This window comes from Pelodiscus sinensis, chromosome 22 (genome assembly GCF_052426305.1).
Source record: "Pelodiscus sinensis isolate ZL-2025 chromosome 22, ASM5242630v1, whole genome shotgun sequence".
In the NCBI taxonomy this organism is placed as follows: Eukaryota; Metazoa; Chordata; order Testudines; family Trionychidae; genus Pelodiscus; species Pelodiscus sinensis.
In genome coordinates this window covers 17,594,411-17,619,619 of record NC_143073.1, presented here as the reverse complement: position 1 = coordinate 17,619,619, position 25,209 = coordinate 17,594,411, and the positions used below count along the sequence as shown (strand labels likewise).

Here is a 25,209-nt window from a genome sequence, read left to right as displayed (position 1 = left end):
GTCTGGGGGTTACCTAAGGATCAGCAAGTTCGGGCAGTCGGGAGGGGCCAGGCGGGTCTGCACAGAGGGGCTCCCTTGCACCGTCCGCGTGGCCCCCATCCCCAGACACCCCCTGTGCCCACGACTCCTCACGGGGCCGCGGGCGCCCACGTGCGATCCAGCCCAGGAGCCAGCGAGTGGCGGGACAGAGGCGATTCGCGCAGGGACCCAGGCACCACACGGCTGCGGCCCAGGCGCTGGGGAGCGCTTTGGGGGGGGGGGGGGGGAGGTCCCTGGCAGAGGGGCGAGTGCCAGGGCTCCTGGGTTCTTGCCCTGGCTGGTAGGGGGAGGGGGTTTAACCTGCAGGCTCCCGCCCCCATGTTCTCCGCACTTTCCCCTGCGCCCGGCTCGGATGAGCCATCCCTTATTCACGGCTGCTCCGTTATCTCCTCTCGACTCAGAGCCACATCACCGGCGCGCCAAGGATCCAGCAGCCAGACGGAGCCTGGGGCGCCGCAGGCCGGGGAGGAGGCTCTCACAGCTGGTGTGGGAGCAATACCCAGCCAGCCCCAAGCCCAGCCGGATCTGGGCAGCGCTCGGCCCCACGGGGCCTGATCCCATCCGGGTCTGGGCAGGGCCTGGCACAGCATGGGTATAGGGAGGGGGCTATCTCAGTTGGAGTCTGCCATGCTTGACACTGTGGGGCCTTGAGGCCAGATGGGAGCTGGCATTTCCTAGAGGGGAAAGACCCCATTTCCCACACTGGTGCTGCATGAATCATGTGAAGTTCCCCTACAATGGGGCCAGCTGGGAATTCCCGGAACAGGTCATGTTGCATCTTCAGTTCCCGAATCAACACCCATTAGCTCACCCCCCAGCGCAGCCCAATACAGATACCGACCCTGGTTTCCTCTCTCCATTGGATACACTTCCTGCCGGGCACTGCTCCATTGTGTCTCCAGAACCAGATGCTGGAGCTGCCAAGGCTTTTCTCTGGGACCTGGGCAGGGCTTGGCCTCACGGGGAAGTGGAAATGGAGGGATGACAGCTCCTGTGGCTTACATGCACCTTCCCACTCCTGGGCCTGTCCTGAAATCTGCAGGTCCCGGAGTCACGTGAGACTGGCCCAGCCCTTTCTCACCCCACACTGTAGAGGGCACAGCTAAGACACAGCGTCCAAACCAGGGAGCCAGGTGGGGCAGTCACACCCTAAACTTTCAGTAGGAAAGGGGGGATAGAGTCCTAATGTGTCTTTACATACAGCTGGGGTTTTGCTCCCAAACTCTGTCTTTGGGGTTTGGCTGGCTGGAAATTTTAAGTCGAAACTCATTTGAGGGCTGAAGGGTCTGAAATTTGCCTGAAAACTCAAGTGACCCCCTTCCCCCCCCACTCTGCACTCACTTCCCCCTATCAGAGGAGGTGGCCTTTTGCAAGGAGGGGAGCTCCCTATGCATGGTGCAGGGGCCTGGTTGTGCCATCAGACAGGAACTCATCCCTGGGACAAGGGAGTCTCTGGCATAGCCTGGGCCTGGGGGATGGGATGGAGAGGCACATTAAGGTGGGGAGGGGCTCAGTTTGGTCTGTCCAGAAGCCCTGGGGGGATTGATCAGTCATAGATAGATGGCTAGACAGACAGCCCTGTGTGGCCCAGAACCACAGGGCCCAACCCAACCCAGGGAGGGCGGTTTAGATTTCCCATCTGCTCTGCTGCCTGCCATGTCCCTGCCCCACACCTGTCCTACACCCCACATTTTGTGCCCCCATTCCCCAGCCCCCCCTTTCTCCCAGCACATGGTCCTCAACGAGACCTGGTGTCCATGTGCAGAGGCTGGGCCCACATGTGGCTTCCAACGTGCTGGAGGCTCACACGGCTGAGTCACGTCCCACAGGGCCTGGAGTCCAAATCGGGCTGAGTCACAGCCTGGGGGTGTTCCCAGAGTGTGCTGGGACTCAAATGGGCCCCCAGCACAGCCCTCCCTTCCTCCCTGCCAGCCCCAGAGCACATTGTCCCCTTCTGCCCCCCACGCAGAGTCACCGGCTCTGAAACAAAATCCATCTCTTTATTGAAGGTTGGGGTCAGACAGACAGAGCCCCCTGTGGGGCTTCTACGGACCTCAGAGGTGCCCGGGCAGCACAGCTAGCCCCCTCAGGAATCCAGCCCTGCACCAAGCAGTCTGGCAGGGCCTGATCTGGGGGGAGGGATCCCCTCCTGACCCCCATGTCCTGCCAAGTCCCTCATACCCAGCCCCCCCCCCCAAGATGCTACTACTTCAGAGTGCTAGAGGGCAGGTTCCAGGACCCCCACCACCACAGGATGTCCCTTTGTTGGGGGCCTTGACAGAAGTCTGTGAGGGGTGTCTCACATTTGGGGGGTGTAGCTCAGAGTGACATGGGGGTGTCTGGGAGCAGGGCGTGGTCTGTGGCTCTGGGAGCCAGGGTGGGGAGAAGCGGTCTGGGCTGAGGATTCAGGGATGGGGATGCTCTGCTCCCCCATTCCTGGGCCCCATCAGGTTGCCGTGGGGATGGGCCCCCCCACTGCCTAGTGCTGTGCTTGGATACAGCTCTCATCCTACCCCCCAGGGGCTCTCTCCCACCCACCTGGATCCCTGCCTCCTTAGACCACAGGGGAATTCTCCTGTAGGGGGCGTTCTCCCCCCTGCCAGCACGGGTGGGGCTGTGTCACGCACACTCAGCCACAGCCAGCCACCGCAGTGTAGGCTCACACTTGCGCACATGCTCCTCAAATACTCCCACTCACTGATAGCATCAACACACTAGTGCACACACTAACACAAGTGGGCACTAGTGCATGTAGTGTCACCCACACTAGCACACACTAAGGGAATGTCTAGACTACAGACTTCTTTTCGAAGTCCGAAAGAGAGTGTCCACACTGCCAAAGCGCATCGAAAAAGCGATCTGCTCTTTCGACCGATAGTGTCCACAGGGGAATGGATGCTATCTCACATTTCAGCTGTGATTGCTATGGACAGAGGGGCCACCAGGGCACTGGTGCTTTTTCCTCTTTCCTCCTGAAAGAACTCCTGAACTCCTTCTTCCGTGTCCACACACGCCTTTTTCCGAAAGAGCACTTTCAGAAAAGACATTCTTCCTCGTAGAATGAGGTTTACCAATTTTGGGAAAACCCCTCTGTTCTTTTGATTTTCTTTTGATAGAATATAATAGCAGTGTGGATGTAAGTGAAATTTTTTTCGGAAAAACAACTGTTTTTCCAAAAAAAAAAAAAACCCCTGCAGTGTAGACACACCCTAACAAACAGATGCTGATGTGCATACAAGCATGCACTAATGCATGTACTAACACAGCCAGTGACGCATACTAATGCACACACACAGAATGCACACGCTCTAATGCACACACGAACACATACACTAGTGTGCACACACTCATTGTCTGCACACCTATGTGCACACACATGCACTCTTCTCATCTCCCTCTCCCTGTGCCCTCCCCCGGCGCTCCCTGTCCCGGGTACTGGATGCGGAAAACATGGACGGTGCCATTACTCAGGGCCACGGCGAAGCGCCCGTCCCCGGTGATGGTAGCCACCCGGGCTCTCTCAATGCCATGCCGGGCACTGAGGAACGGCCCCAACGCCTCCCCGCCCGGCCCAAAAGCCACCACCTTGTTCAGCTCCCGCAGGGCTACGTAGAAATAATCCTTGTCATCAGCGCAGACAGCCCCCGGCTGGCACTGTTTCAGCTGCTCCTCACCCAGCTCTGCCCACAGCTGCCCATGCCCGTCGAATGCCACCACGCTGCGCCGGTGCCAGTCAGAGGCCACGTAGCGGCCGTGCCGACTGGCCACGAACACCATAGCCAAACGGTTGTGTCCATCCGGGAAGATCTTTTCCAACAGCTCCCCCCGGGCATTGTAGACCTCCAGGTGCCCAGCCACACTCACAGCCACGGCTTCGCCCCCCTCTGCTGCTGGCACGACGGCGTGGCTGGCCTGGGTAGGGCGCAGGGCCTTCTGCCACACCAGGGCACCGTCCCGCTCTGCCAGATAGAGCCGGGAGCCAGCCGTGTAGGCCACCTTGGCCCCTATGGCCGCCACGCTGCAAGGGGCCACTCCGCCGTGCACCGGGATAGTGCCCAGGAAGTCCCCCTGCAGAGAGAAGCGCTTGAGGCTGCGGTTCTCCTCATCGGCCAGGAGCAGCTCGCTGAGGCCCAGGGGGCAAATCCCTGTGATCCGGGGCCTATTCTTGTCTCCCAGGACCCGCACCGAGAAGCTGCAGGAGAAGTGGGCGGTGGGGGGTGGCCGGCAGGGGGCCAGTTCTGGGGAAGGGGGAGCTGGCTCCAGGGCAAGGGGTGATGGCTCTGGGGCAGAAGGTGAAGGCTCCAGGGCATGGGGTGATGGCGCTGGGGCAAGGGGTGCCAGCTCTAGGGCAGGGGCATCATGCTGGGCCTTGTCCTCCCTGGCTTCAGCCAGGTCCAGCTGGAAGAGGCTACCCAAGCTCTGCAGATCAAGGCGGACGATGAGCTGGGGGCGTGGCAGCCCAAGCGGCTCCCAGTGGAAGGCCTGGAGCTGTCCGAGCCGCTGGGTGATCAGGGCTTCCAGCGACACGATCTCTACTGGCTGGCCCAGGTCCAGCACCTTGCGGGCCATGTCTGCTGTGCCACGGGCCAGCTGCTCCTGCAGCTCCAGCTTGGACCGGAGCAGGCCGGCTGCCTTCTCGCCCCCCTCCATGTGGTGCCGCAGGGTGGCCAGCACCTCCTCCTGGTGGGCCTGCAGGCGCCGGGCCGCGTCACCGCAGGTGCGCTCCACCACGTCCCGCAACCCAGCCTCGTGCCGCCGCAGCTGGTTCAGCTCCTCCTCCAGTGCCACTCGGCCCTGGGCCACCTGCCTGGCTGTCTCCTCCACCCCAGCCAGCAACTCAGCCACCAGTGGCCGCCGGGCCTCAGCTGCCTCCTCCAGCGTGTGGCAGGGGTGCTCCAGGTGCGGGCCCAGCCGGCACTCCCGGCAAATGGGGCTGGCGCAGGGCTGACAGAGAAAGCGCAGCTCCTCGCCCGGGTGCTCCTGGCATCGCACAGCCCGGCGCTGCCGGATCTCCTCATCATGCTGCCCGGACAGGAAGCCCTGGAGGCTGACCAACTGGTGGGTGTGGGTGAGCCGGGAGCAGCGGTGCCCGGCGGCACAGGCCTGGCACAGGTTGTCAGCACAATCCAGGCAGCGAGAGACGGCTGGGTGGCTGCCCTGCTGCCCAATCAGCGGGCACAGGGCACAGGCCAGGCCCGCCTCACCCTCTGGGCGCACCAGCTCCAGTAGCCCGGTGACAAAGAAGTTGCTCTTGAGGCTGTCCACCCCCTGCGGCAAGGGCACATCCTCTCGGCACTCGGGACACCGCAGCCCTGGCCCCTCACCCAGCAGCCCCTCCAGGCAGCCCTGGCAATAAGTGTGCAGACAGGGCAGGATCTTCGGTCGGCGCAGCCGCTCCAGGCAGATGGGGCAGGTCAGGAAGTCGGTGGTGATGGCGTCTGAGAGGGACGGGGCATCCGAGGCCATGGTGAGGGGCACCTAGGGCGGATATGGAGATGCTACGGAACTTGGAGCCTGGATGCCTGGGTTCTCTCCCCAGCTCTGGGAAGGGCATGGGGGCTGGTGGTTAGAGCAGGGGAGGGGCTGGGAGCCAGGACTGCTGGGTTCTCCCTGGCTCTGGGAGGGGCGTGGGGGCTGGTGATTGGGGAGGGGGAAGAGGGGGAGCCAGGACTGCTGGGTTCTCCCCTGGCTCTGGGAGGGGCGTGGCGGGGCGAAGGGGGGGGGAGCCAGGACTGCTGGGTTCTCCCCTGGCTCTGGGAGGGGCGTGGCGGGGGGGGGAGGGGGAGCCAGGACTGCTGGGTTCCCCCCTGGCTCTGGGAGGGGCGTGGCGGGGGGGGAAAGGGGGGGAGCCAGGACTGCTGGGTTCTCCCCTGGCTCCGGGAGGGGCGTGGCGGGAGGGAAGGGGGGGGGGAGCCAGGACTGCTGGGTTCCCCCCTGGCTCTGGGAGGGGCGTGGCGGGGGGGGGGGAGCCAGGACTGCTGGGTTCTCCCCTGGCTCTGGGAGGGGCGTGGCGGGGGGGAGCCAGGACTGCTGGGTTCTCCCCTGGCTCTGGGAGGGGCGTGGCGGGGGAGGGAGGGGGGGGAGCCAGGACTGCTGGGTTCTCCCCTGGCTCTGGGAGGGGCGTGGCGGGGGGGAGCCAGGACTGCTGGGTTCTCCCCTGGCTCTGGGAGGGGCGTGGCGGGGGGGGGGGGGAGCCAGGACTGCTGGGTTCTCCCCTGGCTCCGGGAGGGGCGTGGCGGGAGGGAAGGGGGGGGAGCCAGGACTGCTGGGTTCCCCCCTGGCTCTGGGAGGGGCGTGGCGGGGGAGGGGGAAAGGGGGGGAGCCAGGACTGCTGGGTTCCCCCCTGGCTCTGGGAGGGGCGTGGCGGGGGGGAGCCAGGACTGCTGGGTTCCCCCCTGGCTCTGGGAGGGGCGTGGCGGGGGGGAGCCAGGACTGCTGGGTTCCCCCCTGGCTCGGGAAGGGGCGGTGGGTCAGGGAGGCCCAGCTCTGTTTGCAGTGGGGTGCGCGGCGGGCAGCTGCCCTCCCAAGGGCGCGGTGGCAGGGCCGCGGGGGCAGGGTATTACCTGAGTCCGGGGGGAGGGTGTCGCTTCCCCAGGGTGCAAACGTGGAGCTGCTGGTGACTCGGGCAGAAGCGAAAGTGAAAGTTCGTGTCCAGGGCAGCGCCCGGGCTGGGCTGGGTGTCACTGCCGCTCCCGACCGCAGGGGAGAGCGACCCCCGGCTCCGGGGGACCCACCCGAACGGAACCGCAGCTTCCTCGGAGCCCCCAGCCCGCCCCACGCCAGGCCCACTGGGCCCCTCCTCAGCCCCCAGCTGCTCCCAGCCCCACAGGGCCTGCCCAGAGCCTCGTATGGCTCCCAGCCCCCGAATGTTAGTGTCAGTATGTGTGCGGTGTGTCCGTGTGTGCACAGACGTGTGTGTTAGTGTAAGTGTGTGTGCGGTGTGTCCGTGTGTGTTAGTGTAAGTGTGTGTGCGGTGTGTCCGTGTGTGCACAGACGTGTGTGTTAGTGTAAGTGTGTGTGCGGTGTGTCCGTGTGTGTTAGTGTAAGTGTGTGTGCGGTGTGTCCGTGTGTGCACAGATGTGTGTGTTAGTGTAAGTGTGTGTGCGGTGTGTCCGTGTTTGTTAGTGTAAGTGTGTGTGCGGTGTGTCCGTGTGTGCACAGACGTGTGTGTTAGTGTAAGTGTGTGTGCGGTGTGTCCGTGTCTGTTAGTGTAAGTGTGTGTGCGGTGTGTCCGTGTCTGTTAGTGTTAGTGTGTGTGCGGTGTGTCCGTGTGCGCACAGACGCATGTGTTTGTGTAAGTGTGTGTGCGGTGTGTCCATGTGCGCAGACCTGTGTGTTAGTGTAAGTGTGTGTGCGGTGTGTCCGTGTGTGCACAGACGTGTGTGTTAGTGCCATTGTGTGTGCGGTGTGTCCGTGTGTGCAGATGTGTGTGTTAGTGTCAGTGTGTGTGGTGTGTCTGCACACAGACATGTGTGTAAGTGTCAGTGTGTGTGCAGTAAGTGTGTCTGTGTGTACTCAGATGTGTGTGTGCGGTGTGTCCACGTGCACACAGATGTGTGTTTTAAGTGTCAGTATGTGGGTAGTTAGTGTGTCCGTATTTGCTCAGACTTGTGTTAGTCTCCTTGTGTGTGCACGGTTAGTGTGTCCTTGTGTGCACAGATATGTATGCGTTAATGTCAGTGTGTGTGTGTCAGTGTGCATGTGTGCAATTAGTGTGTCCGTGAGTGTGTTAGCATCTGTGTGGTTGTTGGTTGTTTGGTCTTTGGGCAGGTGTGTCTCCTTGGTCACACTGGGGCTCTGAGCACTCTCTTTGTGGTTGTGTGGCTGGGGAGTGTGTCACTGTCTCCTCAGAAGTGCGTGAGGGTGGGTGCCACAGTCCCTGTGTCCTTTTGCATGTGCATGCGTGTTTCTCTATGGGCTACAGTTGTGTAGTGTGCCCGTGTCTCTGGTGCAGGGTGTGTGCCTTTGCACAACAAGAGGCACAGTGGCTCAGTGTCACCCCATGGCCTCCAAGCCCCCAGGGCAGTACCCCGCATGGCTGCTCCTAGCGGGGAGCTGCGAGCAGCTGGCCTGGCCTGCAGGTGCACTCTTGGGCTTGGCGAAGAACTGGGGGAAGGATTTGAGTGCGAGAGCTTCACACGGCCCATGCAGGAGAGATGTGGGGCCAGACTGAGCACCATGAGAGGCGGGAGGAAGCATATATTTAATAGCAGGTGCTGGCATCGGCCCAGTAGTAACTCAGCCAAGGGGGTGAGAGAGCCAGGCCACATGGTGTCTGACAGCGCCTGAAACGCATCCCCTGGGGCGCAGCCAAGATGCGCTGTCCCCACCAGCTTGGCTGGGGTAAGACTTGGGGGCAGGTCTGCAGCCCAGTGCTGCTGGTGATTGGCCAGGGCAGGATGCAGATGGGCTAGAGCCAGGACTGGGGGGACAGGATCCACTCACTCTGTCCCTTTGCCCCCTGTTCCTTGGGGCCCCGGACGAGACCCTGTGGAGCTGAAGGTCTGTGTGACAGGGGATCCCCTCCTACCTCTGGCTACCAGTCTAGGGCTGACCTGCCCTCAAATTCACTCCCTTTCCACCAACTCCAGACCTCCTCCCAGCCATATCACTGATCTCAACCCATCGCCAGCTCCTGCCCTTAACACAAGCCTCCCCCTGGCCCTGTCATAGCCCCAAACCTCCCCCCGGCTCCCTGAGAACCCCAAACCTGTCTCTGGTCCCATCAGAACTCCAAACCTCCCCCTGGCCCTGTCATAGCCCCAAACCTCCCCTCCCCAGCCCCATCATAGCCCCAAAGCTCCCCCCGGCCCCCTGAGAACCCCAAACCTGTCCCTGGTCCCATCAGAACTCCAAACCTGCCCTCAGCCCCATCAGAACCCCAAACCTCCCCCCCAGCTCTGTCAGAACCCCAAACCTCCCCCCAGCCCTGTCATAGCCCCAAACCTTCTCGTGCTCCCATTGCTAAGTGGAGCTTGTCCCCTGTAGGGATGTTAAATTTAGATTCAGGCTAATTGAATAGTCAATGCAATTTGTCAATTAGTTGATAAGGGCACCTCTGCCTTTGAAGTGTAGCAACAGCCCTGGGTGAAAGTGCTGCAGGAAGTACCAGATCAGCAGTTCTCTGTTGGCGGTTTCAAAGCAGCAGCACTGTATGGAGTCTGAGGTCATCTGGGAACTCCCCTGCTGGCCCTGTGCTCCCTGTGGCATTTCAAAGCGGCCGTGCCAGATCCACGCAGCACTGCTGCTTTGAACCTCCTCCTCCCCTGCCCCTTTCAGATAGAGGCAGCAAATGGGGGAAGTGACTAGTCGACTGTCCAATAAGCATTTGCTTATCCACTAGTTGACCAATTGTTCTCATCCCTAGTCCTCTGGCCTCACCCTGCCCTCCCCTATTGCTGGCTCGTAACCTGGGGGTCTCTGGCATAGCCCTGTGCTCGGGGTGTCCCGAAACTTCTACCTGCCCAGAGCTGCGGTGGGACAACAGGGGCTAGGTCCCTTGGAATTGCCCTGGATCTGGCCATGCCCCCCCCCAAGGCACCTGGCATGAGGGGCTGTCAGAGCAGGGCCCCTCCATCCCTGCACTGCCAGTGCGATGCTCCGTCTGCAGGGGCCTGCTGAGCTGCTTCTAGTGCCCACAGAAACCCTGCCCCAGAAGTGCTGGGCTTCAGCACAGAGTCTGGGGGTGTCCCTCTCTGTCCTCCGTCCCAGCAGAGCCCCCCAGTCCCTGGCCACTTGCTGCGGCTCGGCAGCCCTGCTCTGTGGCTGTGGGGCTGGAGTTGCATCACCTGCCAATGCAGGAACCCGGCTGCTCTGCCCTGACTTGGGCGGGTGTCCCTGGGTGCCAGCCAGTTCCCTCCGAGCCCTGGGGCACAGAGATGCTGTGGTTCCCGCACCCTGTCCAGAGCCGGGTGAGCAGGGGCACCGGTGGGCAGCCAATGGCTTTGCTTCCCATAGGTTGGTCTCGGCAGGTCCTTGGGCCCCGCCTGAGATCAGTGATCCCTCATCATGCCAGTGATCACCTTCCTAGGACACCCCCCAGTCCTGGTGCCTGGCAGCCTGGCCCGGGTTCAGGTTGGCGTCGGTCGTCTCTCCCTAGCACGTGGCATGGGGTTCCTCCTCCCCCTGTGGGGCTGCTTGTTCCCAGTCAGCACTCCCTCGGCATCGCAGGCAGCCCCTGTAGGTCTGTAGCCAAAAAGGGGAAGGGGGAGAAGGGGAAGTTGTGAGATTGTGGAATGAAAGAGCTTAACAGAACAATGTCCCCCATCTCCACAGGGGGAAGCCAGCTGCAGCCCCCCACTCCCCACCTCCACAGGGGAAAGCCAGCTGCAGCCCCCCCCCCACTCTCCACCTCCACAGGGGAAAGCCAGCTGCAGCCCCCCACTCTCCACCTCCACAGGGGGAAGCCAGCTGCAGCCCCCCCCCCCACTCTCCACCTCCACAGGGGGAAGCCAGCTGCAGCCCCCCCCCCCACTCTCCACCTCCACAGGGGGAAGCCAGCTGCAGCCCCCCACTCTCCACCTCCACAGGGGGAAGCCAGCTGCAGCCCCCCCCCCCCACCCCCCCCCCCACTCTCCACCTCCACAGGGGGAAGCCAGCTGCAGCCCCCCACTCTCCACCTCCACAGGGGGAAGCCAGCTGCAGCCCCCCCCCCACTCTCCACCTCCACAGGGGGAAGCCAGCTGCAGCCCCCCCCCCCCACTCTCCACCTCCACAGGGGGAAGCCAGCTGCAGCCCCCCACTCTCCACCTCCACAGGGGGAAGCCAGCTGCAGCCCCCCCCCCCCACTCTCCACCTCCACAGGGGGAAGCCAGCTGCAGCCCCCCCCCCCACTCCCCACCTCCACAGGGGGAAGCCAGCTGCAGCCCCTCACTCCCCACCTCCACAGGGGGAAGCCAGCTGCAGCCCCCCACTCTCCACCTCCACAGGGGGAAGCCAGCTGCAGCCCCCCCCCCCACTCTCCACCTCCACAGGGGGAAGCCAGCTGCAGCCCCTCACTCCCCACCTCCACAGGGGGAAGCCAGCTGCAGCCCCCCACTCCCCACCTCCACAGGGGGAAGCCAGCTGCAGCCCCCCCACTCCCCACCTCCACAGGGGGAAGCCAGCTGCAGCCCCCCCCCCACTCCCCACCTCCACAGGGGAAGCCAGCTGCAGCCCCCCCACACTGTCCACCTGCCCAGGGCCCAGCTGCAGCCCACTCACTCCCCATGGCCCAGGTGCAGCCTCCCCAACTCTCCACTTTGCCAGGGCCCAACTGCAGCCCCCCCATCCCACTCCCCACCTCCCCGGGGCCCAGCTGCAGTGCCTGACACACGCAGGGGGCTGGCCCGGCTCTCACCAGCAGGAAGGCGACGTTGAGCAACATAAAGGCCACGATGACAAGGCTGACGGTGCCGCCGACCCGGTCGATTTGCATCTGGCAACTCGTACCCAGGTACCAGAATTGGCTGCTCTCCGGACAGCTGCGGGGCAGGTATGGCAGGTGAGATCAGGTCCCAAGCCTCTCCCCAGGCTCCCTTGGCCGTGCAGTGGGGCCTGGAGAGGCGGCAGCCAGGGCAGGGGACACTTACTGGCACTGGGCGCCAGCGCGGGACACCCGGCACTGCCCTGCGTTGCAGCCCGCGGTGCCCAGCGCGCCCCCGGGGCACAGCGCGGTGCAGGCGAAGCCGATGGCCGTCACGTGGGGGACGAAGTGGGCGCTGTATCCGGGGGGCAGCGCCTGCCTGCAGAGCTCTGGGGAAGGGAGGGGGCAGGAGGGGTCAGTGCCTGAGCCCTGGCTCTGGGCCACTCGAGCTCCACAAGGGCTGGGAAGGGAGTTTCTCACCTGCACCGTTGAACGCGGTCACCTGGCAGCTCAGCTCCGTGGGGGAGGGCTTGAAACACAGCGTGCCTGGGGCCGGAGAGATGCCCTGGGTTGCCTCAGGGTGCTCGGCTTTGCCAGACAGTCCATCTGACCCCCCGATAGAACCTTCTGTCCAGCCAGCCAGCCACCCCCTTCTGTCCTCCCCCACTCAGGCTGCTTCCCTGGACACCCTCCCTCCCCTCCCCCACCCAGGCCGCTTCCCTGTACACCCTCCCTCCCCTCCCCCACCCAGGCCGCTTCCCTGTACACCCTCCCTCCCCTCCCCCACCCAGGCCGCTTCCCTGTCCACCAACCTCCTCTCCCCCCGCCCCCGCCAAGGTCGCTTCTCTGTACACCCCCACCTACCCACCCAGGCTGCTTCCCTGTACACCTACCCTCCCCCCACCGCCAAGGCCCCCTTCCCAGTACACCCACCCTCCCTCTCCTGCCCAGGTCGCGTCCCAGTACATGCACCCTTCCCTCTCCCCCCCGCCCAGGCCGCTTCCCTGTACACGCACCCTCCCCTTCCTTGCCCATGCCTGCTTCCCTATCCACCCATCCGTCCCCTCCCTTCCCCTCCCTTGCCCAGGCCCCCATTCCCTGTCCATCCACCCTCCCCACCACCTGCAACCGCCCTTACACTCCATCACTTCCCTTCCCTCCCCCATGCCCACCTCTCCCCCAGCCCTTCTCCTCCCTTACTCCACCCCTGCTTCCCTACTGCCTGCTGATAAACCCCCCAACCCCGTATGCCTCCACTGCATTCACACACTTCCCAGTGCTCATGGGTTACTGGGCTGGTCCCACACAGCGGAGCCACCACTGGGATCTATCCCATCCCACACTACAGGCCAGGCGGGGCCGTGCCCTGGGGAGAGGTCCCCACCTGGCACCTCTCATTACCCCCCCGCCAGGGGCAGACACTCACGTAAGCTGCTGGTGCAGATGACCTGGTCACGGGCCGCCTGTGTGATGGCCTCCACCAGCTGCTGAGGCAGGCTCTGCAGCACGCTGCCCAGCTGGGCTGTGACAGGGACGGACAGGGCCAGCCTGTGGGCTACCACCACACTGCCCTGCCTGGGGAGCAAACGCCCGGGGGCCATCAGCCTGCACCCGCCTCTCCATCCCCCTGTGGGGTCCCCCCACCCCAGATCAGCCTCTGCCACGATGCTGCATGTGGCTGGGTCACATGGTAGCAGCACACACATATCCACGTGCGTGCAGTCACATGTGCAAACACAGAGTCCTGCACCTGGGACGGAAGAACCCCAAGCACTGCTAAAGGCTGGGGACCGACTGGCTAAGTAGCAGGTCAGCAGAAAAGGACCTGGGGGTTACAGTGGCTGAGAAGCTGGATATGAGTCAAGGTGCGCCCTTGGAGCCAAGCAGGCTAATGGCATATTAGGGTGCATTAGGAGGAGCATTGCCAGCAGATCCAGAGATGTGATTATTCCCCTTTATTCGGCTCTGGTGAGGCCACATCTGGAGTATTGTGTCCAGTTCTGTGGCCCCCCACTACAGAAAGGATGTGGTCACAGCGGAGGCCAACAAAACGACGAGGGGGCTGGAGCACATGACTTATGAGGAGAGACTGAGGGATCTGGGGTTGTTTAGTCTGCAGAAGAGAAGAGTGAGGGTTGATTTGAGCAGCCTTCAACTTCCTGAAGGGAGGTTCCAAAGAGGATGTAGAGAGGCTGTTCTCAGTAGTGATGGATGGCAGAATGAGGAGCAATGGTCTCAAGTTACGGGGGGGGGGGGGGTCTAGGTTGGATATTAGGCAAAACTTTTTCCCTAGGCTGGTGGGGAAGCTCTGGGATGGGTCCCTAGGGAGGGGGTGGAATCTCCATCCCTAGGGGTGTTTAAGTCCCGGCTTGACAAAGCCCTGGCTGGGATGATTTCATTGGGGCTGGTCCTGCCTAGGGCAGGGGGCTGGACTCAATGACTCCTGAGGTCTCTGCCAGCGCTAGAGTCTAGGACTCCTGTGCACACACGATCTCCTTCTCCATTCAAGCACCCTCTCCCCCCGCCCTGGCAGAGGCTGTTTCTGATGTGTCTGGGGATGTGGCAGCAGGAACACCTGCCCCCCCGGGGTGCCAGCACTCAAGGCTCATGGGTGGCACTGGGGTCCTTTGTTTCTGACACTCACATAAGCTCCAAGATCTCCACATCCCGAAACCCCAGGAGGTGGCTATAAACCGGCTTGATCTGGAAGGGAAGGGGGACAGGTGTCACAGACCGGGATGTCCTGACTGGCAAACACTGAGCTGGGGATGTGCAGGGGATGTGCAGGGGATGTGCAGCTGCAGCACAGACGCAGCCAGTGCTCCCAGCTCGGTGCGGGAAACCATGCCCCATCCTGTCTCTGTTCCGTTCCTCTCCCTTAAACAGCTAGGAAGACTGCAGCAGAGCCCGGCTCTGGCTGGCTCCAGCTAGCTCCCTGCACACTAAGTCCCCCTTCCTGCCCCTGAGAGACTCCAGCGCCAGGCCCCCAGCCCTTCCGCCCCTGAGAGACTCCAGCGCCAGGCCCCCAGCCCTTCCGCCCCTGAGAGACTCCAGCGCCAGGCCCCCAGCCCTTCCCACCCCTGGGAGACTCCAGCGCCAGGCCCCCAGCCCTTCCCACCCCTGGGAGACTCCAGCGCCAGGCCCCCAGCCCTTCCGCCCCTGAGAGACTCCAGCGCCAGGCCCCCAGCCCTTCCTGCCCAGGGAGACTCCAGCGCCAGGCCCCCAGCCCTTCCTGCCCCGGGAGACTCCAGCGCCAGGCCCCCAGCCCTTCCGCCCCTGAGAGATTCCAGCGCCAGGCCCCCAGCCTTTTCCACCCCTAGGAGACTCCAGCGCCAGGCCCCCAGCCCTTCCCACCCCTGGGAGACTCCAGCGCCAGGCCCCCAGCCCTTCCTGCCCCAGGAGACTCCAGCACCAGGCCCCCAGCCCTTCCCGCCCTGGGAGACTCCAGCGCCAGGCCCCCAGCCCTTCCCACCCCTGGGAGGCTCCAGCGCCAGGCCCCCAGCCCTTCCCACCCCTGGGAGGCTCCAGCGCCAGGCCCCCAGCCCTTCCCACCCCTGGGAGGCTCCAGCGCCACGCCCCCAGCCCTTCCCACCCCTAGGAGACTCCAGCGCCAGGCCCCCAGCCCTTCCCACCCCTGGGAGGCTCCAGCGCCAGGCCCCCAGCCCTTCCCACCCCTGGGAGGCTCCAGCACCAGGCCCCCAGCCCTTCCCGCCCTGGGAGACTCCAGCACTAGGCTCTGCACTTTTCCTCCTGCCCTGTTTTCTCCCCAGGGATTCACCTGCTCTGTGAACATGGTGCTGAACCCTCGCCAGGCTGGAGAGGAGGCATTCGCCAGGTCCGCAGTGAACTCACGGTTGGTCACCTGCAGCTTCACATCCAGTGTCACATTCACCTCTTGGCGGGGGAGGGAGAGACCAGGAACCCAGTGAGACGTGCCAGGCATTCGGGTCCCTTTGCACCCTGATGCCATGGGTCAGAGAGGAGCCACAAGGAGGTGGGAAGGACTGCGAGAGCTCCATCAAATTAGCTTGACACAGAACAGCGGCAGGGCAGCATGAGCCCAGTTGGGGGAACAAATGTCTGACCGGCGCCAGCTTCACAGAGGCAGGTCCCGCCCCAGCTGAGGCCTGGGAGTCAAAGCCAGGTGAGAAATCAGCCACCGGTTCTTTGCTCGCCAGGGGAATGGTCCCTCAGAACAGCTTCTGGGGCTGGCATCTCCCTCACCAGCAATGTTTCACTCCCTGGGGGACGTACTGCTGACCACTGGGCTCTGGGAATTTCTCTGGGCCAGTCTCCCGCCTGGGCTCAGACCAAATATCTCATGAACACGGCCTCTGGCCTTGGATTTTAACCAGCCCTGAGATGAACACGGGTTCCAGCCAGCCCCGGCCTGCCCACAGCAGTATGTGGGGTGACTGCAAGATGAGGGGCTGCAGACTGGACTGTGGAATGACTCGAAATAGCACAGAAATTTCAGAGCCACCCAGATTTGTCCTTGCCTTGTGTTCTTGGGTTGAGGGTTTTTTTGGGTGATTGGCTAAAAAATTGGAATTTCCAGAGACCAAAGTGTTTTGATTTTGGAAAACTGAAACTGGCCCTGTTGGAAACCCTTTTCCCACCGTGTGATAAAACCCAGCCAGTCATTGGCATGGCCCCAGGTGTGGGCGGGGACAGGAGAACCTGCATATGAAACACAAATGAAACATCATGGAACATGAGGAATTTGGGAGGGAGAAGGAATCAGAATGTTCCTCTGAACTAGAAATGTTGGTTTTAGTAAGGAGGGGTCGAGGTTATTTTTGGTTGGTTGGTTAACCCGGACACAGAGCAGGAGTTTCCTACCAGCTTTGAGCATGATGGTGCTCTCGACGAATTCGCAGTTCGCCCCCTGGAAGAAGGGGGTGCATTTGCACTCTGCCCCGGTCCAGACCCCCCCGTTCTGGCAGAACCTGGTGTCCAGTAACTCGCAGAGGGGGCCAGAGTAGCCCGCTGGGCACAGGCACTTGGTGCCGTTCGGCGTGCCGCCATTCTGGCAGAGCACTGAAAGAGACAACCCATTGTTCAGGGGTAGGTGGGACTGGAGCTGCAACTGACAACTGCAGTGCCCCTCCCCAGCATCCTGTGGGGATGAGAGGACCCCCATCTGCAGAAAGCAAAGCACCTTATGGCTGTCAGGAAGTATCCCTGGTTATACCTGGTAGGTGGTGGAGAACGGAGAAGGGAAGGGAGCAACCACCAAGCGCCATGGCAAAACTTGAAAGAGAACCCAGGAGTCCTGGCTCCCAGCCCCGTTGCTCTGACCTGCCAGCCCCCACTCTCCTCCTGGAGTCAGGGAGAGAACCCAGGAATGCTGACACAATGGAGGAGTCACTGTGGAGTTAGTCTGGTGTCCCTCCAATCTGAATCTCCTCAGGGGAATTAGTTCTTAGTGCACAACATTACAAATACATACTATAAATATGTGAGAACGAAGTGTGGTTATATGGATCATCACAATATTCACCAAATGAGACAATAACCCACCTGTTGTCATGGTGCTTGAGGAGGAGGTGGATGAGGACCCAGAAGTGCTTGTGGTGGTAGGGGGTGTAGCACTGGTGGTGGTAGTTGTGGAAGTGGGTGTAGTGGTGGCAGTGGTCATAGGTGTTGGTATAGTTTTGGAGATAGCTGACATGACGGTGATGGCTGTAGTGTCAGGTGTAGCAGTGGTTGGTGTATTTGGGATGGGGGGTACAGTGGTATTGGTGGTGAGTGTAGCATTAGATGTAGGAGTGGCGGTATTTGTAAGAGGTGAAGTGTCAGGTATTGTTGCAGAGGTAGTGGAGGTAGTAGTAGACGGTGTAGTTGTGTTGGTGCCAAGTGTAGTGTTTGCTGTATATGGGGTGGAGGTGTCAAGTGTAACATCAGATGTAGTTGTGGTGTTGGTGGCAAGTGTAGCATTAGGTGTAGGAGTGGCAGTATTAGTAAGGGGTGAAATGTCAGGTGTAGTTGTAGAGATTGTAGTGTTGGTGCCAAGTGTAGTGTTGCATGTAGCTGTAGTGGAGGTGTCAAGTGTAACATCAGTTGTAGTTGTCGTGTTGGTGATTATGTCAGTGAGAGGTGGAGTATAAGGTGTAGTTGTTGGTGTGGTTGTGGGTGTAGCTGAGGTGTTGGTGCTGGGTATAGTTTCAGGAATAGATGTGGTTGGGGTATTTGGACTGGTAGCTATGGTTATGGTGGTGGTAGTGAAAATAGTGTTATGCATAGTGATGGTGGTATCAGTAAGGGGTGAAGTGTCAAGTGTGGTTTTGGACATGACAGGTGTAGCTGTTGATAGTGTAGTTGTGTGGATGTCAAATGTAGTTGAAGTGGCAGTGGTTATGTTAGTAAGGGGTGAAGCATCAGGTGCTGTTGGTGAAGTTTCAGGAGTAGCCAAGGTGGTGATGAGTGTAGTGTTGGGTGTCATTGTGGAAGAGGGCATACCTGTAAGAGTAGTCATGGCAGTAGTGAAGGGGACCACAGTGGGGGTAGTTGTGACAGTGAGGGTAGCGGTGACTGTACTTGAGGTGGGGGTAGTGCTTGTGGTAGTGATGGGTGTCACAATCCCAGTGGTAGTGATGTTTGTAGTTGTGGAGGTGATGGCTGGAGTCACAGTTTCAGCAACAGTTGTGGGTGCAGCTGTGGAGATGGTGGCTGATGTCACAATCCCAACAGAGGTGGTAGGTGCAGCTGTGGAGATGGTGGCTGGTGTCACGATCCCAGCAGAGGTGGTGGGTGTATCTGTGGAGATAGTGACTAGTGTCACAATCCCAGCAGAGGTGGTGGGTGTAACTACGGAGGTGGTGGCTGGTGCCACAGTCCCAGCAACAGTGGCAGATGTAGCTGTGGAGGTGGCTAGTGTCACAGTCGCAGCAGTGGTGGTGAGTATAGCTATGGAGATGGTGGGTGGTGTCACAGTCCCAGCAGGTATGATGGGTGTAGCTGTCGTGGTGGTGGCTGGTGTCACAGTCTCAGCAGTGGTGATGGGTGTAGCTGTGGAGGTGGTGGGTGGTGTCACAGTCCCAGTAGAGGTAGTGGGGATAGCTGTGGTTTGGGGGCTGGAGGTGGCCAAGGCCTTGAGGCTGGCAGCCAGGCTTGGGGGACCCAAGGCGCTAGCCGGGGGATATGGCAGGTCTGTGGTGCTGGAGCCGTGGAGGACAGGAGAAGGCTTGGCCACAGTGGGGCTGCTGGCAGAGCTTGTGAAGTTGCTGCTGTTATTTCTTTCTCCTCTCACTCTCTCCTCATCCCTTGCTGGGGGTTGGGTGTTTTCAGCCTCTACCCTCACAGTTGGTGTGAGATCGCCCCCAATGTCCACTCCAGCACCCGTGGGTGGCCTGGCATCCCCGCCCTTGGCTGGTGTGTCTTCTTCCTGCAGTGTTTCTCTCACTGATCGCCCTGGGGGTCCTGCAGGGAGAACATTGCACAGCTCAGTTCACAACACTTCTATGCAGAGCTTTGGGCGGTGGTGCTGGCCTGGCTGGCCTGTTAGGCCCCTACAGGTGTGTCTAGACCACAGGGATTTTTTGAAAAAAGTAGCCTTTTTTCGAAAAATCTTTACCTAGGCTACTGCCGCATTCTTTCGAAAGTAAATCAAAAGAACCAGGTTGTTTGACTGCGGAAAGCCTCATTGTACGAGGAAAGTGCTCTTTCGAAAAAAGGTCTATGTATTGCAAACTGTGCTTTATCGAAAGAGAGCATCCAGACTGCCTAGGTGCCCTCTTTCGAAAAAGCAGCTTGCTTGTTCAAAAGTACTGGTTGTAGTCTAGATGCTCTTTTTCAAAAAGAGGCTTTCAGTCTAGATGTAGCCTATCTGGAGTGTGGCAGGTTTCGTGGCCTGACAGGTCACTTTCCCCTGAGGAGAAAAGGGTGACATGGCCTTGGGGCACTGAATAATTGGAGCCAGAGGAGAGCCAGCACAGTGACCTAGGAGCAAGGGAACAACCTCAGCCTGTATGAAACCCAAGCTCCGTCTGTCCAGCTCATCACTGAGCCTGAGCTATCCTGGGGCCGAAAGACCATCTGTGGCAGCTAGAACAAGCAGTACGATGCGACACCCCTTTGCTTCTGAATATGAATATGCCTAATTTGAATATGCTTTATGCAAAATGGGGCATGTAGCCTCTCTGAAAAGCCTGATTCTGTCTATTCCCTCTGCAGGCACATATCGTTCTTGGATGTGACATTAGAAATAAGAAGTGAAACCTGTTGAGTAATGTCGGTCTTCTAGTGAAAGCCACTAGTGGTAATAATAATAATAATATATGGAGATATACCTCTCTCATAGAGCTGGAGGGGACCTTAAGAGGTCACTGAGTCCAGTCCCCTGCCCTTATAGTAGGACCAAGTACCATCTCTGACAGATTTGCCCCAGGTCCCTAAATAGCCCTCTCAAGGACTGAGCTCACAGTCCCGGGTTTAACAGGCTAATGCTCAAACCACTGAGCTATCCTACCCCCCTTAATAGCCTGGAGCTTGAGACAATGAGATGTAAATTGTTTAATTTTTCCTATAAGCCCAAATTCTGGTTGGTCCTACCATGACAGGTGACTATGCACCTGCTGTTGGAATCCATCCTGAATGTGGTATTCCCTATGCGGGTGGGGAGGATGGAACCAAGGCTTTCTGCCCTGGAGAAATCCTGTGTAAGGGATGTAAAGCAAACAGTGATTGTTTCCCACTGGCTTCACAAACTGCTACCTTCCACAAGGGGCCACACATGAAGAGACTGGAAACAAAGAACACTAACGAGCTATTGGACCCAGGGCAGAGAAAAGATCAGCGCTGACTTTAAGGATTTTACCTGAAATAAGGACTAGGGTGAGGAATTATGATCTGTAACAATCTCTTGCAGTGTACAAGTCTCAGCTGGTGTGTTCTGGAACTTACCAGTCTGTTATCACTGGCAAACACTTAATTCCTTCCTTTTCTGCTTAATAAAATCATTTTTGTTTATTATCAAGCTCAGTGTAAATGTTTGTTACCTGGAGGGATCAGTCACTGTGCGACTCTCTGTTTCAGTGATAAAAGGGGCAAACTTCCATGTGCAAAACTTTTATAGACTATCACGGATTTATCTGGGGTTTGGTCAAAGTGGGGCTGTGTTCCTGGGTATTGATAAGTCCCTGTAATTGAGCACTCTCAGAGCTGAGCTGTGTTACTCTTCTGGGGGGCTGTTACCCCAACTTTGTGCCTTGGCAGGGGGAGACCAGAGGATCTGGCCCTGTAGGACAGGGTGATGGGGTACCCCAGAGGGCAGGTAGGTGAGCTCAGTGATGTGATCGGCACACTGGATAATAGCCCCAAAGGGACTTCTGTGACCCACCCCCAAACTGTGAGGGTTAAGAGAACCCTTCTTATACCACATCGAATGAGTCGTGACGCCTTTGGAGGGGTGTAGTGTTTCCTTGGACAATTGTGCCCAATTCCCCTTGGAGGCCGACAAACACTGTGTCTGGGAAGGATCAGGGAGATCAAAGGTTTTGGGGGTGAGTGCCTGGAGCAAACAACCCTCTGAAGCAATCCTTCCGACACAGCGCTGCTGGAGACCTGCTTCCTTCTAAGTACCTGCTCCCAGGAACCCCATGACCAAAACCTACAGTTTGGAACCATTGGCAGGTTACTGGGCCCATTCAGGGAAAGCAGGTGAAATTCTCTGAGCTGGACTGCATGGGAGGCCACATGGTGAAAACATCCCTATGCCCTAGCTCCTGGCACCTGCCCCTTTGCCCCGGCACACCCCCTTTGGTGCCAGCACCCTCCCTGTTCCTGGAAACTCCCAGCAGATGTCCCTTCTCCTTCCCCCACCTTGGGGCTCTCCTGGAGAACATGGGTCCTGTGCCAGACCCTGGCCTATAGTCCCGGGAGTGTGTAAAACAGGGCAGTGATGGAGAGAGATGCCCCCAGTCTTTCAAGCCAGCACTGATACAGGTGACCAATTATCCTGCTTCTGTTTCATGGCTTCAACCACCCTCAGTGTCCCTCTGGAGCTGCGCCATCCCTGTGCCATCATCCTGGACCCCATGATGGATTTCACAGGCAGCTACAGACTGGGAAGCCCAGGCCCCCCCCCCCCCCGTCTCCCTGCCCCCTGCCCTTTCCAGAGCCTGTCCCCATCCTGAGCACACCCGAGAGCAGCAGCCCAGCCCTCCCATACTGCAGAATATGCTCCGCGGAGGATGTCTGAGGTACACCCCTTACATGCTCCATCCTACCTCACTGAACCAGGCCGCTTCCCGCAGAAGCAGATTGTATCTTGGAACCGGCCACCCAAGCTGCTCTGCCCAAGAAACATAACCTCCTGACCGCACACCCCTCGACCTTTCCTGGACTCCCTCTTCTGGCCTGCAACACCCCCAGCCTCTCCTGCTTCATCGCCAAACGCCCGCTCCCTACAGAGCACACCCGCCAACGCCAAGCGACTCCAGGCCCTGCCAGAGGAATGGGCACAAAAACTGCCACCACTGCTGTGAAGTTCGATACCAAACGGTATTTGGGGTAAAGGGGCAGGTGCTGCGGTACCCCAGCCAGCGGCTGTGAGGGGGGCAGGCAATCGCCCCCGACTGAGCTCACCCAGGGAAATGGTAAAGGACAAAAATGCCTGGCCACCGGTGAGGGAACCTTTCTCACCAAGTGACCACTGCATGTTTGACTGCTCAGACCACCTGCCCCCTGCCCGCCAAAGGCCAACCCAAGAGCTGAAATTCATCGTCTTGAAAACCAGCAACTGTCTGATACACCCCAGGTTGGGGTATTTACAAATCTCACCCCCTTTCATTTTCCTAGACAGCAGAGTTGTTAACGGGCTGCTTCTAGTCCCTGAGGGTATGTCTATACTACAAAGTTAATTCGAACTAACGTCCGTTAGTTCGAATTAACTTTGATAGGCGCTACACTAGCGCTCCGCTAGTTCAAACTTAATTCGAACTAGCGGAGCGCTTACAGACCTGCTAACAATTAGTCTTTAAAGTTCTACATAGTCCTGTGTCTTGTGTTTAGCTGTGACACTCTGGGCCCCTTTCCCAGTGCTGAGGAAGAGCTCTGCTTGGTTTGAAAACTGGTCCAGCAAAAGCTGTTCGCTTCCACACCTTGTTTCTATCTTTTCTGGGAACTGATGCAGCTGCAATGCCACAAACTCTCAGCTTCTAGTAGTCAGAGGTTTAGGGCCATCAGCCATTGATAATCCAATCCTCTGTGAACTCATCTAGTGCTTTTCTGAGTCAAGTTTTGCATTTGGCCATCACAAAATCTGGTGGCAAGGAGTTCCACAGGCCAGTTACATGTTGGGTGAAAAACTACTCCTTCTGGTTTTTATGAAACCTTTCCTCCCGCACCCAGCTCTCCTTGACTCTGTCCCCTGGACCCTGTCTCACTGAGACTTGGAGGTGGGAACTTGTGGGGCCAGAGGGGTATCTGGGATGGTAACTGTGAGGGGATCCTGAGGCCCTGTGGAGACCCCTCCCCGGCATGGCAATTTCTGGGGAACTTAACAAAATCAGTAACACCAGATGAGCAGGGGGTTGGCTGATCTCCAGCCACCTGCCACTCACCTCCTGGCTGGTGCAAAGAAGCCAAGCAGCCAAGGAAGAGGACCAGGATGAGGACGAGGGCCAGAAGCTTCTTCATCCTTTGTGATGAGCGTCAGGAGAGCGTTGCCAGAGGTGCAGCCCCTCTGCAGCTCCTAGTCTCACCTTCTGTGCCGAGAACCTTTGGCTCACACCTTGGTAAGTGATAACAGAAATGCCGTCCCGCCTTTCCCAGGCCAAAGGGTGGAGGATGGGCAATAAACCAGCCCTCAGAGGATGGCTCCCTGCCAACCTCCCATCCCCCAGCACGTCCCATCCCATCAGACTCGGTGGAGACACTGTGGCCCCTACTCAAACCCTCTTCCCCTTGGCTCGCCACACTCCCTGGCCTCGCCACGCGAGCCTGGTTCTGCCCACAGCTAGCTGGCACACATCCCAGCAAAAGAGGGGTGCAGCTGACCCACAGACTCCTTCCTTCCCCGCCTTCTTCCAACAAGGAGCTACACAGCCCATCCCAGGGTATGTCTACACTAGAAAGTTAGTTCGAACTAACGGACGTTAGTTCGAACTAACTTTCCTATGCGCTACACTAGCGCTCCGCTAGTTCGAATTTGAATCGAACTAGCGGAGCGCTTAGTTCGAACTAGGAAAACCTCATTTTACGAGGACTAACGCCTAGTTCGAACTAGCTAGTTCGAACTAAGGGCTGTGTAGCCCTTTAGTTCGAACTAGTGGGAGGCTAGCCCTCCCCAGGTTTCCCTGGTGGCCACTCTGGCCAACACCAGGGAAACTCTATGCCCCCCTCCCGGCCCCGGACCCCTTAAAGGGGCACGGGCTGGCTACGGTGCCCGTGCCAGGTGCAAGCCTGCCAGCACCCAGCCAGCAGACCCTGCACCTGGCACGGCACAGAGCCACCCACCCGATGCCCCCCAGCCCACCCCCTCTTGCCGGGACCAGGCTGGCGGCTCCCGGGAGCTTGCCCTGGACCGCAAGAGGCGGGCACCTTCCTGGGCTAGTGCGGACATCGTGGACCTCGTCCACGATCTCCGCACTAGGCACAGGAAAGTGGCCGTCTAGGGCAGGAGAGCTGCCAGCCTGGCCACCCAGGAGCAGGTGTGCATGAAAATCAAGGGGGTCCACTGAGACCCCCGACACTGAGCCCTGAGCTTACAATGGCCGTACTGGGTCAGACCAAAGGTCCATCTAGCCCAGTAGCCTGTCTGCCGACAGAGGCCAACCCTAGGGACCCTGGAGGGGATGGACCGAAGACAATGACCAAGCCATTTGTCTCGTGCAATCCCTCTCCAGCCTTCCACAAACTTTGGGCAGGGACTCCACTCCTACCCTCTGGCTAATAGGACTCCATGGACCCAACCTCCATCACTTGATCTCACTTCCCTTTAAACTCTGTTCTAGTTGTAGCCTTCACAGCCTCCTGCAGCAAGGAGTTCCACAGGTTAACTATTTGCTTTGTCAAGAACAACAACTTTCTCTTACTAGTTTCAAGCCTGCTACCCATTCCTTTCCTTTGGTGTCCTCTAGTCCTTCTTTATGGGAACTCAGGAAGAACTTTTATGAATGCACCCTCTCCACCCAACCCCTGCTTTTAGAGACCTCTATCCTGTCCCCCCTCCGTCTCCTCTTTTCTAAGCTGAACAGTCCCAGTCTCTGTAGCCTCTCTTCATCTGGGACCTGTTCCCAACCCCTGATCATGTTAGTTGCCCTCCCCTCTCCCAGCCTTTCTCTTCCCCTCTCCCACCTCCTTTTCCCAGTCTCCCCCAGTTTTTTTTCAATAAAGACAGAGTCAATGTTGGAAGAAACGTTATCTTTATTTTGTACATCAATAAGAAGGGGGGCTAAGGAAGGGTAAGTGGAAGGAGGTGAGGGAGGAATGGGGTACGAGCCCCCGATGGGGAGGACTGGGCTGGCTCTGCGGGCTTCTGGGGGTGGAAGCTCTCCTGCAGCCCCCCAATTGCCCCCTCTCCCCAGATGGCAGCCTGCGGCAAGTGCAGCAGGGCTGATGGCCGAGTGGTGTGATGTGCCCAGTGTGGGCACTCAGGGCACTCCAAGCCAGAACTTCTTTGCAAGCGGGGCACCCCTTAGAGCTGTGTGTCCGGGGTGGGGGTCGGGACCCTTTAAGCGCAGCCCTCAGCTAGCCTGAGACAGCATCTCCATGCTCTAAGTCCTCCTTTTATGCCCTGCCGGCACTGCTTCCGGCCATCCTTAAGCCCTGTTCAGAGTCCACTCAATGTGGACTTGCTAGTTCGAACTAGCAAAACGCTAGTT

General features: G+C 59.4%; 2 protein-coding genes and 1 long non-coding RNA gene across 3 annotated transcripts; 1 reads left to right on the top strand and 2 right to left on the bottom strand.

Moving 5' to 3' along the window:
* Positions 1 to 1,758: 1,758 nt before the first annotated feature.
* On the bottom strand, positions 1,759 to 6,735 carry TRIM56 (tripartite motif containing 56). Its single transcript, XM_075907981.2, has 2 exons — positions 6,603 to 6,735; positions 1,759 to 5,517 (listed from the first exon to the last, which is right to left on the bottom strand). Exon 2 carries the CDS (start codon positions 5,503 to 5,505, stop codon positions 3,427 to 3,429), a length of 2,079 nt encoding a protein of 692 aa, XP_075764096.2. The 5' UTR covers positions 5,506 to 5,517; positions 6,603 to 6,735; the 3' UTR covers positions 1,759 to 3,426.
* A 2,167-nt stretch (positions 6,736 to 8,902) lies between these two features.
* LOC102443964 (uncharacterized) lies at positions 8,903 to 23,429 on the bottom strand. The gene is made up of 10 exons (XM_075907980.2): positions 22,948 to 23,429; positions 16,907 to 18,805; positions 16,226 to 16,423; positions 15,162 to 15,277; positions 14,028 to 14,086; positions 12,810 to 12,958; positions 11,864 to 11,929; positions 11,610 to 11,772; positions 11,378 to 11,501; positions 8,903 to 10,224 (listed from the first exon to the last, which is right to left on the bottom strand). Exons 1-10 carry the CDS (start codon positions 23,021 to 23,023, stop codon positions 10,135 to 10,137), a joined length of 2,940 nt encoding a protein of 979 aa, XP_075764095.2. The 5' UTR covers positions 23,024 to 23,429; the 3' UTR covers positions 8,903 to 10,134.
* LOC112544941 (uncharacterized) lies at positions 15,275 to 20,300 on the top strand. Its single transcript, XR_012897500.2, has 3 exons — positions 15,275 to 15,527; positions 19,559 to 19,643; positions 20,109 to 20,300. It is a non-coding gene; the product is annotated as an uncharacterized LOC112544941 (long non-coding RNA).
* Positions 23,430 to 25,209: the final 1,780 nt, after the last annotated feature.